Source organism: Heterodontus francisci, chromosome 10 (assembly GCF_036365525.1).
Source record: "Heterodontus francisci isolate sHetFra1 chromosome 10, sHetFra1.hap1, whole genome shotgun sequence".
Taxonomy (NCBI): domain Eukaryota; kingdom Metazoa; phylum Chordata; class Chondrichthyes; order Heterodontiformes; family Heterodontidae; genus Heterodontus; species Heterodontus francisci.
In genome coordinates this window covers 18511323-18529254 of record NC_090380.1, presented here as the reverse complement: position 1 = coordinate 18529254, position 17932 = coordinate 18511323, and the positions used below count along the sequence as shown (strand labels likewise).

Below are 17932 nucleotides of genomic sequence, written 5' to 3'. Positions count from 1 at the left end.
GTTCGAATGAAAGGTCATCAACCTGAAACGTTAACTCTCTCCACAGATGCTGCCAGATCTGAGTATTTCCAACAATTTGTTTTTATTTCAGATTTCTACCATCCGCAGTATTTTGCTTCTGCAGCAGTCAACTAGATTTCTGTTCAAAATCGTTTTAGAACTTTTTTCCTCTCCTAATCTTAAATGTCACAAGTAAAATATTATATTGGGCTGCACAAGCACCTTGTTTCATAAAAGAGAAAGCTGATTTGGTAGAGATGTAACTAAGCAACAGCAGCAATAAAGTACATGTTCAACATGGTGATCTGAAAAAAGTAGCCTCCAAAAAAAAAAATCAGATTCTGTTGTGAATGACAGTAAGACTGCAAACACTGCAGTGTAATTCTTTACAGCTCCACAGCAGTATGTTCTCAACAGCAACTGCACTGTACACGCATATATCGAGATAAAATGTTTTTGATGGTATGCATCATTCAAGTCAAATCCTGCCCAACCTACAACTTGAGAACAAAGTAGATTGGGGGGTGGGGGGGGGGTTGCATATAGTCATCAGATCAAAAGCTGGAGCAACTGCAGAACCCATTTACTGGCTTAACACATTCAACTGAGCACAACACCTTAAGTCCATCTCATGTCAATGGACAGTCTGTGAAAAGCCAAGCCTGCAAAAAGGTTGAGCACAAAACTACAATCATCTTAGCTCCACCCATGAAAAACTAGCAGCCTTGTGAGGGCATCAAAAGTGCTGCTACTCTTTAAATGAAAACAACTTATTGATGACAGGATTACAATAACAGCAATTCTACCAGCATTCAGCAATTTAGCTCCTTTTAATTTGCCTTCATTGAAGAAACTATGCCAGCCTGCACAATTTTGGCCTCAAGTTTTTTTCCTTTCAGCAATAAAACAAAATTTTATTTGCCAGTTGGTGGTACCCTGAAGAGTACCAGCCACCACACTAGGTACCCTATCACAATTGTCTAGATTCAGATGTATGGATGGTGATGAATGTCAAAAATATGTTCCTGCAAATAACATTTCCTGCAAATAACATTTCTTTCAAACAATATTAACTCATATTTTACTGCCGTTCCTAATAAAAATCACTGTGGAGACATAGACAATTCAATTAACAGCCTATTATTTACCAACATGAGTTTATTGAAAGTTTCGAAGTTGTGCAGCAGTTGTGTATAACTGAATGTGTTACAACTGTTTCAGAACATGCACCAGAACATAAGCAACACTATTACTGTTAATGTGAAATCCATAGCAGAAATCAGAGCTTCTAACAGAAGTTTTCAGGTCTGGAGTGCTTAATTGTCAAACCACACTCTTTGTTGGTGTTACCAATACTGTACTACTGGTGAGTACAATTTTGTTGTAGGTATTCAACAGCTAGCTAGAAGCAGCAAATATACCCAAGCTGGATGAATCCATTGGTCCTGGATCCTACAGCAATCTAACCAGACCATTACAGTATAGATTTGACAGACCAATGGGCTACTGAACCAACAGCTAAGGTCTATGAAGCAATGAGAATCAATTCCACTGGAACCCAAAGATTCTCATCTCTCAGTACTTCCTCTGACCGAGAGACCACTTTCTATCAGTGCATCTAATGTGTAGCATCTGCCGTTGCTTAGCTTTGATAGATACAAGAAATGGGACCAGTGGACCACTTACTTTCTATTACCACCAGTCATGTACCATTAACTTACAAAAAAAAATCTTCCAGCCCTGCCATGTCTTAGGACAGCATAATTGTTCATGAATGCCATTTCTGTTCAACAGCATAAAAAATGTCCAAATGCAATTGGATCAGTGAAACAGCAAGATTTCAATCTGTACAACCTAATAGTTACAGCTCTATATTACACAATACTTACACTACGTACACAATATACATTAGATGAACAACCTTTTGGATTGCCCTATATCTTTAGAGTCACATCTAACTTGAAAAAAATCTACATCTCTCCACCTCCTGGAAAAGCAGTGTAAACAAAGCAAACATCAATTTAAGGTCCAAGGTGACAGTTCTATAGTTCAAGTTAAATACTGTTCAGCTTTGCCTTCATATTCCCGTTTTGTCTTCATAACTCATTTATAAATCAAAGTGGTCTTTAGCAGTTTAAAGGAGGGCACGGACCTGTCAGACCCTCCAGTCAGTATCTGATTGCCTTTGATCCACTTCTTCCTCAACCTTGTCAGGAAGCAGTCATAGTGGTGCACACATACATAGACACGCATGCACACACAGACATAGGCGTGCTGAATGAAATAAAACTGTGCACGCATTTTCACAGCATGAGCAATGATCGGTAACCAGCACTCAGATCTGCATGGCTGCTTTTCTTCTTTTGTGCATACAACCACTCTCTTTGAGAGAACAAGGTTTCTTTCCACACCCTCAAAGCAAACTCCTTTAGCCAAAGACGACTGTCTTAACACTGAAGAGAGTTTCTTTCTGAATTTATACAACTCTAGTTCCCATAACCAATTTGGAATTGTTGGTGTGCGATGAAATATTACATGATGATTGATATGACAGTTTATTTCTCTTCTCTGCAAAGCCTGATGACCCCAATGGATTGTACAGCCGGGATTTTAAGCTGATGATCCCCCGTTAGGTGGTGTGGGTTGAGTAGTTTGTCCTGATTGAGACACTGGTGGGGAACAGCCAGTTGTCTGGAGCTGTGCCTGGAACTGTGCTAACTGCTCAGGGCTAGCTAGAGTCTTCAGTAGGTTGTTTTCCTGTTCCAACTGAGAGTTTCTCTCTACCAGTTCTTTGATCTGTTCCTTAAGGACCTCTACCTCCTCTCTCACTGCATACATCAAGTGACTCTTCACCAGATCCTGCAAAACAATGAACCACATTAAAGATACTCACATCTCACAACACTGAACCACATCTTAAAAAACTTTTTTGTTAATTTAAACAAAAGCACAGTTTATTAAAGTATTCCGCTGGCCCTTTCCTCTTCATCAGATATTTTGTTCAGATTTTGTTAAATTAATATAACCCCACTGTATAAAAGCCATCTCTGTGGGGTACCACAGATCTTATGTTTTTTCCATTCGTACTGGACCCTCCATGAAAGGCAGCAAAGTTAATTCTCTCTTGCTTTGTGCACCTTCACTTTGCATAATTCAGCAACAAAAAAATATCTTACCAATTGAACAGTTACTGTTGCATAAAGTGAAGGAGAGACAGGTGAACTTAGGAGGCGCAAGTCTGTTCTACACTTTTGTTATTTAAAAGTGGGTGCAGTCTGATTCCAGGTTTGACCTTGGATTCCAAAATAGTCATGACACTGGAATGAGTGCCATCTGTATAGGAAAATATTGGTAGTACATTCTACATCCCTCATTTAACCACTGTTGTTAATGAATTCAAATTTCTCAATCATTAATTGTAATGGTTTTAAGTCAATCTCTGATATGATGCAATGTGATATACCTGCCTAAATGAAAGCCTGAATGTGAAGAGACTTTAAAGCTTTATAAGTTTACCACCTATACTCTTTGGCAACCTGCAATTCGTGCAAAGTACTTTGAAACAAATCTCTGTAGAGTACCTTATACACTGTGCTAGCCCTGAACTTGAATCTTTTGGTTTCTCTATTTCCCCTCATGCCCTCTCCAAGCTCAACCAAGATGCATCTCCTGCTCCCTCAACCTTATTTCCACAAAACTGGTGGCCACCCAATTTCCTTTCCTGACCCAAGCTAATGTTAACTGTCCCCTTCCTTGGGTCAGTTCCCCCTCCACTACAAATCTGCTACTATTACTCCCTTCACAAAACCCACCCTTGATCACTACTATCCTTGCAAACTACTGCCCCATTCCAACCTGCCTTCCCTCTCAAGTCCTTCAGCGTGTTGACACCTCTCAAATCTGTGCCAATCTTTCCTGCAACTTTGTGTCTGAACCCATCCAGTCAGGTTGGGGCCCCACCAGTGAAACAGCTCTCATCAAAGCCACAAATTACATCCTATGTGACTATGGTGACTGTAAACTTCTCAACCTGTCTGTAGCCTTTGACACAGCTGACCTCCAACACCTCTCAATCGTCATCCAGGTGAGTGGGACTGCACTCAGCTGGTTCCTTTTCTTATCTATCTAATCGTAGCCACAGAATCATCCACAATGGCTTCTCTTCCTGCTCCTGCACTGATAATTCTGCAGTGCTCCAGGGATCTATCCTCAGTCCCCTCCCATTTCTTATCCACATGCTGCCTGTTGGTGACAGGTTCCATATATATGCTGTTGACATTGGAGCTCTACCTCACCAGCACCTCACTCGATGCCTCCCCTGCCTCTGATCTGTCACACTGCTTGGCCAAGATCCATTATTGGATGAGCAGAAATTTCCGCCAATTCAGTCCCTGCCACAATCTCTGTCCTTTAGCCACCAACTCCATCCCATTCCCTGGCAATCTGAGGCTGAACCAGACCGTTCACAACCGAAGATGAGCTTCCGAATCCATATTCTCTCCATCACCAAGACCCCCTATTTCTACCTCTATCACCCATCACTTAGTGCCTCAGCTCACCTGCTGCTGAAACCTACCTCTAGACCTGACTACTCCAAATCGCCCCTGGCTGGTCTCCCACATTTCACACTTGGTAAACTGTAGCTCATCCAAAATTATGCTCAGTTTCTAACTCGCACACCCATCACCCCTCTACTTAGCAGACTTACACTGGCTCCCGATTCAGAAATGTCTCAATTTTAATATTCTCATTCTTGTTTTCAAATCCCTCATGGCTTCGTCCCCTCTGTGTCTTTGTAACCTCTTCTAGCCCCATAACCCTCTGGGATCCCTATGCTCCTCCAATTTTAGCTTTGTGCTGGATTGTTATCACTCCAGCAGCTAGGTTCTGGAATTAGAACCATAGAAAAATTACGGCACAGAAGGAGGCCAATCAGCCCATCATGTATGGGCCAGCCAAAAAATTTAGCCACCCAATCTAATCTCCCCTTCCAGCACCTGGTCCGTAGCCTTGCAGGTTACAGCACTTCAGGTGAATGTCCAGGTACCATTTAAATGAGTTGAGGGTTTCTGCCTCTACCACCATTCCTGGCAGTGAATTCCAGAAACCCACCACCCTCTGGGTGAAAAAGTTTTTCCTTCTGTCCTCTCCAATCCTTCAACCAATCACCTTGAATCTGTGCCCCCTGGTAATTAACTTCTCTGCCAGGGGAAACAGGTCCTTCCTGTCTACTCTGTCTAGGCCCCGCAAAATGTTGTACACCTCAATTAAGTCACCCCTCAGCCTCCTCTGTTTTAAGGAAAACAACCCTAGCTTATCCAATCTTTCCTCATAGATGCAACTTTCAAGCTCTGGCAACATTCTTGTAAATCTCCTCTGTACCATTGTTTTTTTTTTTAATACAGTTCCAGCATTACATCCCTGCTTTTGTATTCTATGCCTCGGCCAATAAAGGAAAGCATTCCATATGCCTTTTTCACCATTCTATCTACCTGTCCTGCCACCTTCAGGGACCTGTGGACGTGCACTTCAAGGTGTCTCACTTCTTCTACCCCTCTCAATATCCTCCCGTTTATTGTGTATTCCCTCGCTTTGTTTGCCCTCCCCAAATGCATTACCTCACACTTCTCCGGATTGAATTCCCTTTGCTACTTTTCTGCCCACTCAACCAAACCATTGATAGCATTCTGGAGTGTACAGCTATCCTCTTCATTAATTACATGACCAATCTTTGTGTTATCAGCAAATTTCCCAATTATGCCTCCCACATTTAAGTCCAATTCATTAATATATATCACATATATAAAGCAAGGGTCCCAACACTGAGCCCTGGAAACCGCTTTCCATTTGGAAAAACATCTGTTGACTAATACCCTTTGTTTCCTGTCACTGAGCCAATTTTGGATCCACCTTGCCACATTCCCCTGTATCCCATGGGTTTTCATTTTACTGACCAGTCTGCCATGCGGGTCCTTGTCAAATGCCTTACTAAACTCCATGTAGACATTATCCACTGCACTACCCTCATCAATTTTCCTTGTTACTTCCTCAAAAAACTCAATCAAGTTAGTAAGACATGACCTTCCCTTAACAAATCCATGCTGACTATCCCTGATTAATCTGTGCCTTTCTAAGTGGCAGTTTATCCTGTCCAGCAGAATAGATTCTAATAATTTACCCACCACTGAGGTCAGACTGAACAGCCTATAATTATTTGGCCTAACCCTCGCACCCTTTTCAAACAATGGTATAACGTTCGCAGACCTCCAATCCACTGGCACTTCCCCCGTATCCACTGAGGATTTGAAGATGATCCTCAGCGCACCCGCTATTTCCTTCCTGGCTTCCTTTAACAACCTGGGATGCAATCCATCCGACCCTGACGATTTATCCACTTTCAAGGATGTCAGAGATCCTCCAGTACTTAATCTCCCATTAAGCTTATCGTATCTAAATATTTCACACTCCTCTTTAACTACAATGTCTACATCATCCCTCTTCTTTGTGAAGGCAGAAACAAAAAACTCATTAAGAACCCTACCCACATCTTCTGCATTATGCACAGGTTTCCTTGTACATCTCTGATAGGCCCTTCCCTTTCCTTAGTTATCCTCTTACTCTTAATGTACTAAGAAAACATCTTCGGGTTTTCCTTGATTTTACCTGCCAATAATTTTTCATGTCCTCTCTTTGCTTTTCTGGTTTCCTTTTTTACTTCACCCCTGAAGTTTCTATACTCCTCTAGGCTTTCTAAAGTATTAAGTTTTATGTGATTGTGGAATTCCCTCCCTAAACCTCTACTACCACTCTCTCCTACTTTAAGAAATTGCTTCAAACCGACCTCTTTAATCAAGATTTAGTCATCTTCTAATATCTCACGAGGCACAGTGTAAAATTTTGTTTGCTATCACTCCTGTTGAGTACCTAGGGTGCGTTGCACTATGTTAAAAATACAAGTTATTGTTGGAGAAACACTCGGTTATTCACTTTACTGGTCAACCAGCGTTAAACGCTCCAGAAACAAAGCAATACGATTTTCATGTGAGCATTACCATAATTTTAAAGACACTAGAAGCCTGAGACCCACAGCTCCCAGTCATTGCCTTTCAATTCCTGTAATGTGATGTCAAATGTGCGAACTACCTGTTTCCCCCTCAGCAGGGCGATGCTGCCTGATTGCCACTGCTGACCATGGTCAGTGAGACAGGCTGGAAACTGCTTCCTATTTCACTCTGTACACTCGCTCCCTCCAATGCTGACCATGGTCAGTGAGACAGGCTGGAAACTGCTTCCTATTTCACTCTGTACACTCGCTCCCTCCAATGCTGACCATGGTCAGTGAGACAGGCTGGAAACTGCTTCCTATTTCACTCTGTACACTCGCTCCCTCCACTGCTGACCATGGTCAGTGAGACAGGCTGGAAACTGCTTCCTATTTCACTCTGTACACTCGCTCCCTCCACTGCTGACCATGGTCAGTGAGACAGGCTGGAAACTGCTTCCTATTTCACTCTGTACACTCGCTCCCTCCAATGCTGACCATGGTCAGTGAGATAGGCTGGAAACTGCTTCCTATTTCACTCTGTACACTCGCTCCCTCCACTGCTGACCATGGTCAGTGAGACAGGCTGGAAACTGCTTCCTATTTCACTCTGTACACTCGCTCCCTCCACTGCTGACCATGGTCAGTGAGACAGGCTGGAAACTGCTTCCTATTTCACTCTGTACACTCGCTCCTCCACTGCTGACCATGGTCAGTGAGACAGGCTGGAAACTGCTTCCTATTTCACTCTGTACACTCGCTCCCTCCACTGCTGACCATGGTCAGTGAGACAGGCTGGAAACTGCTTCCTATTTCACTCTGTACACTCGCTCCCTCCAATGCTGACCATGGTCAGTGAGACAGGCTGGAAACTGCTTCCTATTTCACTCTGTACACTCGCTCCCTCCACTGCTGACCATGGTCAGTGAGACAGGCTGGAAACTGCTTCCTATTTCACTCTGTACACTCGCTCCTCCACTGCTGACCATGGTCAGTGAGACAGGCTGGAAACTGCTTCCTATTTCACTCTGTACACTCGCTCCTCCACTGCTGACCATGGTCAGTGAGACAGGCTGGAAACTGCTTCCTATTTCACTCTGTACACTCGCTCCTCCACTGCTGACCATGGTCAGTGAGACAGGCTGGAAACTGCTTCCTATTTCACTCTGTACACTCGCTCCCTCCACTGCTGACCATGGTCAGTGAGACAGGCTGGAAACTGCTTCCTATTTCACTCTGTACACTCGCTCCTCCACTGCTGACCATGGTCAGTGAGACAGGCTGGAAACTGCTTCCTATTTCACTCTGTACACTCGCTCCCTCCAATGCTGATCATGGTCAGTGAGACAGGCTGGAAACTGCTTCCTATTTCACTCTGTACACTCGCTCCCTCCAATGCTGATCATGGTCAGTGAGACAGGCTGGAAACTGCTTCCTATTTCACTCTGTACACTCGCTCCCTCCACTGCTGACCATGGTCAGTGAGACAGGCTGGAAACTGCTTCCTATTTCACTCTGTACACTCGCTCCCTCCAATGCTGATCATGGTCAGTGAGACAGGCTGGAAACTGCTTCCTATTTCACTCTGTACACTCGCTCCCTCCACTGCTGACCATGGTCAGTGAGACAGGCTGGAAACTGCTTCCTATTTCACTCTGTACACTCGCTCCCTCCAATGCTGATCATGGTCAGTGAGACAGGCTGGAAACTGCTTCCTATTTCACTCTGTACACTCGCTCCCTCCAATGCTGATCATGGTCAGTGAGACAGGCTGGAAACTGCTTCCTATTTCACTCTGTACACTCGCTCCCTCCACTGCTGACCATGGTCAGTGAGACAGGCTGGAAACTGCTTCCTATTTCACTCTGTACACTCGCTCCCTCCACTGCTGACCATGGTCAGTGAGACAGTCTGGAAACTGCTTCCTATTTCACTCTGTACACTCGCTCCCTCCACTGCTGACCATGGTCAGTGAGACAGGCTGGAAACTGCTTCCTATTTCACTCTGTACACTCGCTCCCTCCACTGCTGACCATGGTCAGTGAGACAGGCTGGAAACTGCTTCCTATTTCACTCTGTACACTCGCTCCCTCCACTGCTGACCATGGTCAGTGAGACAGGCTGGAAACTGCTTCCTATTTCACTCTGTACACTCGCTCCCTCCAATGCTGACCATGGTCAGTGAGACAGGCTAGAAACTGCTTCCTATTTCACTCTGTACACTCGCTCCCTCCACTGCTGACCATGGTCAGTGAGACAGGCTGGAAACTGCTTCCTATTTCACTCTGTACACTCGCTCCCTCCAATGCTGATCATGGTCAGTGAGACAGGCTGGAAACTGCTTCCTATTTCACTCTGTACACTCGCTCCCTCCACTGCTGACCATGGTCAGTGAGACAGGCTGGAAACTGCTTCCTATTTCACTCTGTACACTCGCTCCCTCCAATGCTGATCATGGTCAGTGAGACAGGCTGGAAACTGCTTCCTATTTCACTCTGTACACTCGCTCCCTCCAATGCTGATCATGGTCAGTGAGACAGGCTGGAAACTGCTTCCTATTTCACTCTGTACACTCGCTCCCTCCACTGCTGACCATGGTCAGTGAGACAGGCTGGAAACTGCTTCCTATTTCACTCTGTACACTCGCTCCCTCCACTGCTGACCATGGTCAGTGAGACAGTCTGGAAACTGCTTCCTATTTCACTCTGTACACTCGCTCCCTCCACTGCTGACCATGGTCAGTGAGACAGGCTGGAAACTGCTTCCTATTTCACTCTGTACACTCGCTCCCTCCACTGCTGACCATGGTCAGTGAGACAGGCTGGAAACTGCTTCCTATTTCACTCTGTACACTCGCTCCCTCCAATGCTGATCATGGTCAGTGAGACAGGCTGGAAACTGCTTCCTATTTCACTCTGTACACTCGCTCCCTCCACTGCTGACCATGGTCAGTGAGACAGGCTGGAAACTGCTTCCTATTTCACTCTGTACACTCGCTCCCTCCAATGCTGATCATGGTCAGTGAGACAGGCTGGAAACTGCTTCCTATTTCACTCTGTACACTCGCTCCCTCCACTGCTGACCATGGTCAGTGAGACAGGCTGGAAACTGCTTCCTATTTCACTCTGTACACTCGCTCCCTCCACTGCTGACCATGGTCAGTGAGACAGGCTGGAAACTGCTTCCTATTTCACTCTGTACACTCGCTCCCTCCACTGCTGACCATGGTCAGTGAGACAGGCTGGAAACTGCTTCCTATTTCACTCTGTACACTCGCTCCCTCCAATGCTGACCATGGTCAGTGAGACAGGCTGGAAACTGCTTCCTATTTCACTCTGTACACTCGCTCCCTCCACTGCTGACCATGGTCAGTGAGACAGGCTGGAAACTGCTTCCTATTTCACTCTGTACACTCGCTCCCTCCACTGCTGACCATGGTCAGTGAGACAGGCTGGAAACTGCTTCCTATTTCACTCTGTACACTCGCTCCCTCCACTGCTGACCATGGTCAGTGAGACAGGCTGGAAACTGCTTCCTATTTCACTCTGTACACTCGCTCCCTCCAATGCTGATCATGGTCAGTGAGACAGGCTGGAAACTGCTTCCTATTTCACTCTGTACACTCGCTCCCTCCAATGCTGACCATGGACAGTGAGACAGGCTGGAAACTGCTTCCTATTTCACTCTGTTCACTCGCCCCCGCCCTGCCCTAACAACTGCTGACGTCACCTAAACCGCAGGCCGCGCCACGTCACCGGCAGCCAACCAATCGGTGCCCGAGTTATTTATAGCCCACGGTTTAAGGTTCTGAGCTCCCCTGGCAACAGCCGGAAGATGCTGCGAAGCCGCTGCCGAGAGCAGCCGCAGCGGAGCGGAGCCCGGGCAGACGGGCACCGCGGCTGCAGCTCCCACACCCGAGTGCCAAACAACTGCATCACCACAGGAGGGGTGGGGGCCACAGTGAGTCCACCGGGGGGGCCACGGTGAGTCCACCGGGTGGGCACGGGGGGGGGGGGGGGCACGGAGAGTCCACCGGGGGGGGAGGTGGGCACGGAGAGTCCACCGGGGGGGGGAGGTGGGCACGGAGAGTCCACCGGGGGGGGGAGGTGGGCACGGAGAGTCCACCGGGGGGGGGAGGTGGGCACGGAGAGTCCACCGGGGGGGGGAGGTGGGCACGGAGAGTCCACCGGGGGGGGGAGGTGGGCACGGAGAGTCCACCGGGGGGGGGAGGTGGGCACGGAGAGTCCACCGGGGGGGAGGTGGGCACGGAGAGTCCACCGGGGGGGGGGGGGGGGGGGAGAGGAGGTGGGCACGGAGAGTCCACCGGGGGGGGAGGTGGGCACGGAGAGTCCACCGGGGGGGAGGTGGGCACGGAGAGTCCACCGGGGGGGGGGGGGGGGGGGGGAGAGGAGGTGGGCACGGAGAGTCCACCGGGGGGGGAGGTGGGCACGGAGAGTCCACCGGGGGGGGAGGTGGGCACGGAGAGTCCACGGGGGGAGGGGGAGGGGGGTGTGGGCAGGGGGCACGGAGATGCTATACACTGAGCACATGGCGGGGGAGCGGGGTGTACATTGAGCACTTGGCGGGGGGGGCAGGGGCACGGTGTACATTGAGCACTTGGCGGGGGGCAGGGGCACGGTGTACATTGAGCACTTGGCGGGGGGCAGGGGCACGGTGTGCATTGAGCACTTGGCTTGGGGCAGGTTGTACACAGTACTTGGCGGGTGAGAGGGGTGTACATTGAGCACGGCGGGGAGCAGGGGCTGGGTGTACATTGAGCACTTGACCGTGGGGGGCAGGGGCACGGTGTACATTGAGCACTTGATGGGGGGGCAGGGGCATGGTGTACATTGAGCACTTGGCGGGGGGCAGGGGCACGGTGTACATTGAGCACTTGGCGGGGGGCAGGGGCACGGTGTACATTGAGCACTTGGCGGGGGAGCGGGGGCAGGGTGTACATTGAGCACTGGGGGAGGGGGGTCTGGGTGTACATTGAGCACTGGGGGAGGGGGGTCTGGGTGTACATTGAGCATTGGGGGCTGAGGTCCATGTATTAAGTCTTAAAGTGACAGGTTGGACTTTAATCAATCTGCGCACACACCTGTTCTTAAATGGGAAAGGCGAGTATTCAGCCTGCACCCAAGAGATAATAGACACAGGAAGTCTCCTTACAGCAGGCTTGAATTAAAATCCAACACATACATTTTACTTGAAAAGGCTATGATTCAGCCCAAACATATAGAAAATATTACCATGTAAGGCTCAGACACCCTCCCTTCTCGTACAGCAAGAATATAGAAGGCCTCAAAACAATTCCTCACCTCAGCTCTATCCTGACAGCCATAAACAGATAGACTCCCCCAGAGATATGGGAAGGGTTTACTGCACAACACATCTCTCTGATCAACAATATTCAAGCCAAAAAATAGCTGGTCAGTCTATATCCTATGCCATAAGCAACTACATCAGCGTTAACATAAATGAACTGCCTACTTTGGGGCTAGCACTGCAAAAAGGTTTATTGTGAGAGATGAGTGCAAGGTATTGCACAAGCAAGAAAAACAACATTCAATCTATTAGTGTCCCAGCAGCATGACCATTGCATCAAATAAGATTAAGTTACTTCAAATTACAGACACAAAAATGTATCTTTGTTTTTCATAAGTGGATAAGGATTCACAGCAGTGGGCTAGTGACTAGGTCAGGACGTAGAAGTCTGATGCACACGAAAAGGTGTCCCAGATTCACCTTGAGCATCCATGCAATGATTTCCCAGTGTATGAACAATAAGTAACTGCCCCTCTACAGAGGGCGAGCACTGGAATACTAGCACACACTGTACAGTGGATGTCCAAGCTGCATTGTTACACCTGTGATTTCTCAATCATTTTTCTTTCCAGTCCTGCTTCCTTGGCAAGATCCCACATAAGTGCCTCCCCTCTCTTTCCTCCTCCCCTTCAACCCCCAAGAGGCTTTTGAAATCCTCTGAATTGGTTTCTCCTCCCTGATATTACAGCACGATCAATATCCTTTTTCTTCATCACCATTCTCTACACAAATACTTGACTCGACTTACCATGGCTTGCTCGATTTTGTTGTCTATGGCTACCACACTGGCACCAGAAGAACTGTAAAGAAACAAACAAAAACAAGATTAAAGCAACAATCCTGATTGAAAATGAAAAAAGCGAATGGAAGGCAAATCAAGCAGTCCCTCCTGCCAAGATCCAATGTACACTTGTAACCCGATAATAGCCTTGTTTTTGTGTTAACTGATGCATTTTATTTACCCCCGGGCGCAGCAAACAGCGAGCAGCTTGCAGGCGATGCAACATGCAGCATATTTTGCTGCAATATTATTTACATTTTACTCAATGTTTGCATTTTGGTCAATGTGTAGGATTGAGGCTTAAACAAAAAAGCCATATCTTCACTTTTTGCTGACTGTAGGGTAGATGCCCCCGCTGTAATGCGGCAAAATAACAAGGCTGAGACACGACGCCAGCCATTTTTCCCTGCATTGATCTCCACCAATATTTCCATAGGCACACATCGAGCAGGAGCTCCGGGATCCATACACACTTGAAAATTCATTTCCAAATATGTATGATCCCCACAAAGAGCCGTAGATTTAGAAGAAGCTGTCACCGCTTTTAGCACCGTAGACTGTTGTAATGCAAGTGGCATTTGCTATACTGTATATGTCTACCTCAAATCCAGAAACATAACCGACCTTAACACTGCAAAAAATACAACAACCGACATTTACCTACTGTCTAATTTTACGGAGGCGTTTTCTGTTCCAAGCAAAGATGAGAGGAATGAAATCGAGAAATTTCTCAGCTGGTAAACCCCAAGCTCCATCGCCAGTGACTTATAATATTCAGCATTCATGCTATTCCAAAGGAAAATTAATTGAGAAACGGAGCTTTGCTGCCTTTAACTACCCGTTCGTCGCAAAGGGAGCGATAAGGGTGACGGTTAGAGATTGGGATTTTGACTGAAATTGCATGTAAACGGGGAAAGCCACCTCCACGGCTCCACAAAGAAACCCTCTGATGGTAACTAACAGCTCCTTGCCGCTGCTTCTCTTCACAAAACCCTCCAGCACCCTCATCAACATAATACATGCAAAGATCGGCACCAAGTGCACCGCAATAGGCTCAGCTGATCCTTATTAGCATAATATATACAAACTGAAAGCCACAGTCGCCGAAACTCAGAAGGTCTCATTTTCATAATTTCCACGCATAAATTATAGATTCAGGAACGCCCACCAATGCAATGTCCAAGCTCAGGTAGGGCACAGGTTGTATTTACGTTAAAGACACCGCCTTCTTCATTTGTCAGAACGCATTTCCATATACTTATATGACGTGGCATTTACGTACATATTTCTCTCACAAGCCCAGCAGATAATCGCTTTCTAAAGACAAACAACCATGGCAGGAATATTTGTTCACAGTGTTATTTTTTTATATCCTATTTACTAGAGCTGTATTTATTCTAACAGACTGAATCTATTTCTGAGAGCCATAAAGTGAGGAATGGTGAACTTCTCAGTCCTTTGAGAATATTTTAATTTGCTCACTTAATATTTTGATTGATTTCACAGATCTAGGTTGAGGGGAAATGCTGACAGGTTAGGCGAATTTCTGGTAACAGCAAGCCTGTGTGGAAATAAGAAACAAACTCCTGCAAAAATTGATGCATTTTGTGGAGTTAGATTTTCATTTTACACAAAGAATATTGAAATAAATGGCAAGGTATGCAAGAATAGGCAATTCAACCCATGGTCTATTTTGCCATTTCACCAGCTCTGTTTAACCTCAACTCCCTAACTAGTTCCAACTTCATTATGTTTTGCTGTTCTGAATTTCCCTACCATAGTGAAGAGTCATTCCCCTACCTAACTTGTCAAGTCCCCTTTATTATTGTAAACAATGAAACTAGATCATTCTTAAATCTTATCTTCAGGGCATTTAACATACAAGTTTACCAAGTCTCTCCATGTAACTAAGACCTATCATTACCACCATCCAGCATGTGAGTGGACTTTTCCAAGACCAATACATCCAGCCAAAAGGTATGCCCGAGACTTCCATGATAAGTCAGATCACTATATAACAATCAGCACTTACATAACTTGCATTTATAGAGCAACTTTAATGTAGTTAAGCGTCCCAAGGCACTTCACAGAAGCGTTCTCAAACGAAACTTGACAGCCACCTACATAAGGAGATATAAGGATAGGTGACCAAAAGTTTGGTCAGAGATAGGTTTTAATGAGTGTCTTAAAAGGGGAAAGGTAGCTGAAAGCACAGCCACTAATGGTGGTGCAATGAAAGTTGGGGATGCACAAGAGGCCAGAATTGGAGGAGCGCAGAGGTATTATGCTTTAACAAAATATAAATGTCCCAAGGAGCTGAGATGGGTGACTGTATTAGAGGAGCCACAAGGTGAAAAAAGGCATGGCTCAACAGACAGGTCACACAGTCCTCAATATATAATGAGTACATTTGCTTGCAATTAAAACCATTAACCATAAAGTATGGAAATTGGACCTAAAGGAATCCACTTCACCAAAAATAAAATCTGTAATGGACCATTTCAAAAAATAACCTGAGCCCTGGCTTAAGATGATCGGGTTTTCTACTGGAAACTTGATTTGTCATATAGCCAACCTCCACTTTTTGCCAAACAGAAAAATAAACTGCGGGATCATTACAAGTCTATGGCTATACACACGACTCAAATACGACTTGTGTACCTATCTTAACATGGGAGATTCTCAATATGCTATGGCCTTAGTGCATATTTTCTGTATATTATTGGGTTTAACATTAATCGCTGCCAAATTCAATCACCAGTCCCTATAGTATAGACATACTGCCACCTACAGTTCAGCTTTGGAAATAATAGGCACCAAATGTTACATAACTGGCGCTACCAGAACAAATGACCATTAAATCTGAAAACACTGGTGAAGGCTATTAACAGTCTAATTCTCTGCAACCCATGTCTCACCGTGCATAGTTACAATGACACACAGTGATGGAATCCAGTTTCAGAATTTCAGATCTGAAGGAATGAATGGTCTTTACACTCCCAGCAGGGAGAAAGGCAGAAATCAACTCTCTTTGTGTATTCACAACAGCCTGCATTTATATAGTGTTTTTAATGTAACAAAACATTCCAAGGCACTTAAGAGCGTTATCAACGAAAACATTTTTGACACTAAGCCACAGGAGGAGATATCAGGACAGATGATCAAAAATTTGGTCAAAGAGGTAGATTTTAAGGAGCATCTTAAAGGAAGAGAGGTAGGGAATTCCGAGCTGAGGGTCTAGGTAGCTGAAAGCAAGGCCGCCAATGGTGGTGTGATTAAAGTCAGGGATGTGAATTCACATATCTGCAAGAGCAGTTCATTAATTTAGAAAATGGAAACCAAAGCAGATGGCACTGGCAGAGAATGTAGTAAGTGCTGGGAATTTGGTTACAAATCTGTAATCGGCTTACACTTGAAATTCATTCTCGAGACCTCAGCGTTTCTGGCAAGGTATTGCCCATCCCTAGTTGCCTTAAGGAGGTAGTGGTGAGATTTCTTCTTGAACCACTGCAGTACACAAGGGGAAGATGCTCCCACAATGCTGTTAGGTAGGGAGTTTCAGGATTTTGACCAAACGACAAAGTTGTTCTTCATCATGGTTTGATGCAACTGAGTGGCTTGCTACTGAGAGGGCTGCTAAGAGTTGACATTTGGCCAGATTGAGTCAGGATGACAGGTATCCTTCCCATTAATGAACCAGTTAAGTTTTTATGACAATCTGACTGCTTCATGGACACTTTTACTGATATTTTAAATTTCCAACTTTTTAAAAAAACTGAATTGAAATTCTTACCTGCCATTTTGCTAGCCACATTAGCATCATAGAGTTTTACAGCACAGAAACAGGCCCTTCGGCCCAACGCGCCTGCACTAACCATCAAGCACCCATCCTAACTAATCCCATTTCCCCGCACTTGGCCCGTAGCCTTGTATATTATGGCGTTTCAAGTGTTCAGCTAAATACTTCTTGAATGTCGTGAGTGTTCCTGCCTCTACCACTTCTTCAGGCAGTGTGTTCCAGATTCCAACCACCCTCTGGGTGAAAATAATTCTCAACTCCCCTCTAAACCTTTTGCCTCTTACCTTAAATCTATTCCTTGTAGTTACTGACCTCTCCGCGAAGGGAAAAAGTTTCTTCTTATCTATCCTATCACTGGCCCTCATAAATTTGTATACCTCAATCAGGTCCCCCCTCAGCCCTCTCCTCTCCAAGGAAAACAACCGCAGCCTATCCAGTCTGCCTTCATAACTGAAATGCTCCAGCCCAGGCAACATCCTGGTGAATCTCCTCTGCATCCTCTCCATTGCAATCACATCCTTCCTATAGTGTGGTGACCAGAACTGTACATTCTCTGGATTAATACTAGCTTAGTAACAACCATTGCACTGCTGTACCACCATTTAGATTAATCAAATCAATCGGAATGTATGACATTTGGAATTGTCATTTTGTGCTTTTTGTGACTTCAGATAGAAAATAATCATTGGATTCGTTTCCAATACAAAAAACTGCACATTCAACTTTCTACCAGTCCATAAGCACAGCTATACCATTCAGCCCCAGGAAGAGACTGGAAATTATTACATTACTGCAAACAAACGTTGGGTAATAATTCCAGAAATGTATGGATTTTTCCATCAAATGTTGTTGCTATTGTTAAATTTTGGATTAAAATGAAACAGATATGCATGATTTAAACAAAAATACAAATACTGAAGATCTGAAACAAAAGCAGAAAATGGACAGCCCATTTGTCAGTATCGGAGAAAAAGATGGATGA

General features: G+C 45.5%; 1 protein-coding gene across 3 annotated transcripts in view; it reads right to left on the bottom strand.

Annotated features, from left to right (window-relative positions):
* Nucleotides 1-1140: 1140 nt before the first annotated feature.
* The window catches only part of zgc:65895 (uncharacterized protein LOC393546 homolog), a 51717-nt gene continuing 34925 nt past the window's right edge, over nt 1141-17932 (bottom strand). Inside the window, exons 1-3 of one of the 3 annotated variants that reach the window (XM_068040191.1) lie at nt 13812-14161; nt 13119-13170; nt 1141-2859 (exon numbers count right to left, since the gene is read on the bottom strand). In XM_068040191.1, coding sequence (XP_067896292.1) covers nt 2611-2859; nt 13119-13170; nt 13812-13936 — 426 coding nt within the window. In that variant the 5' untranslated portion in view covers nt 13937-14161 and the 3' untranslated portion in view covers nt 1141-2610. Of the gene's footprint in view, nt 2860-13118; nt 13171-13811; nt 14162-17932 lie in introns of those variants that run through there. The other 2 variants (XM_068040194.1, XM_068040192.1) reach the window with 2 other exon arrangements.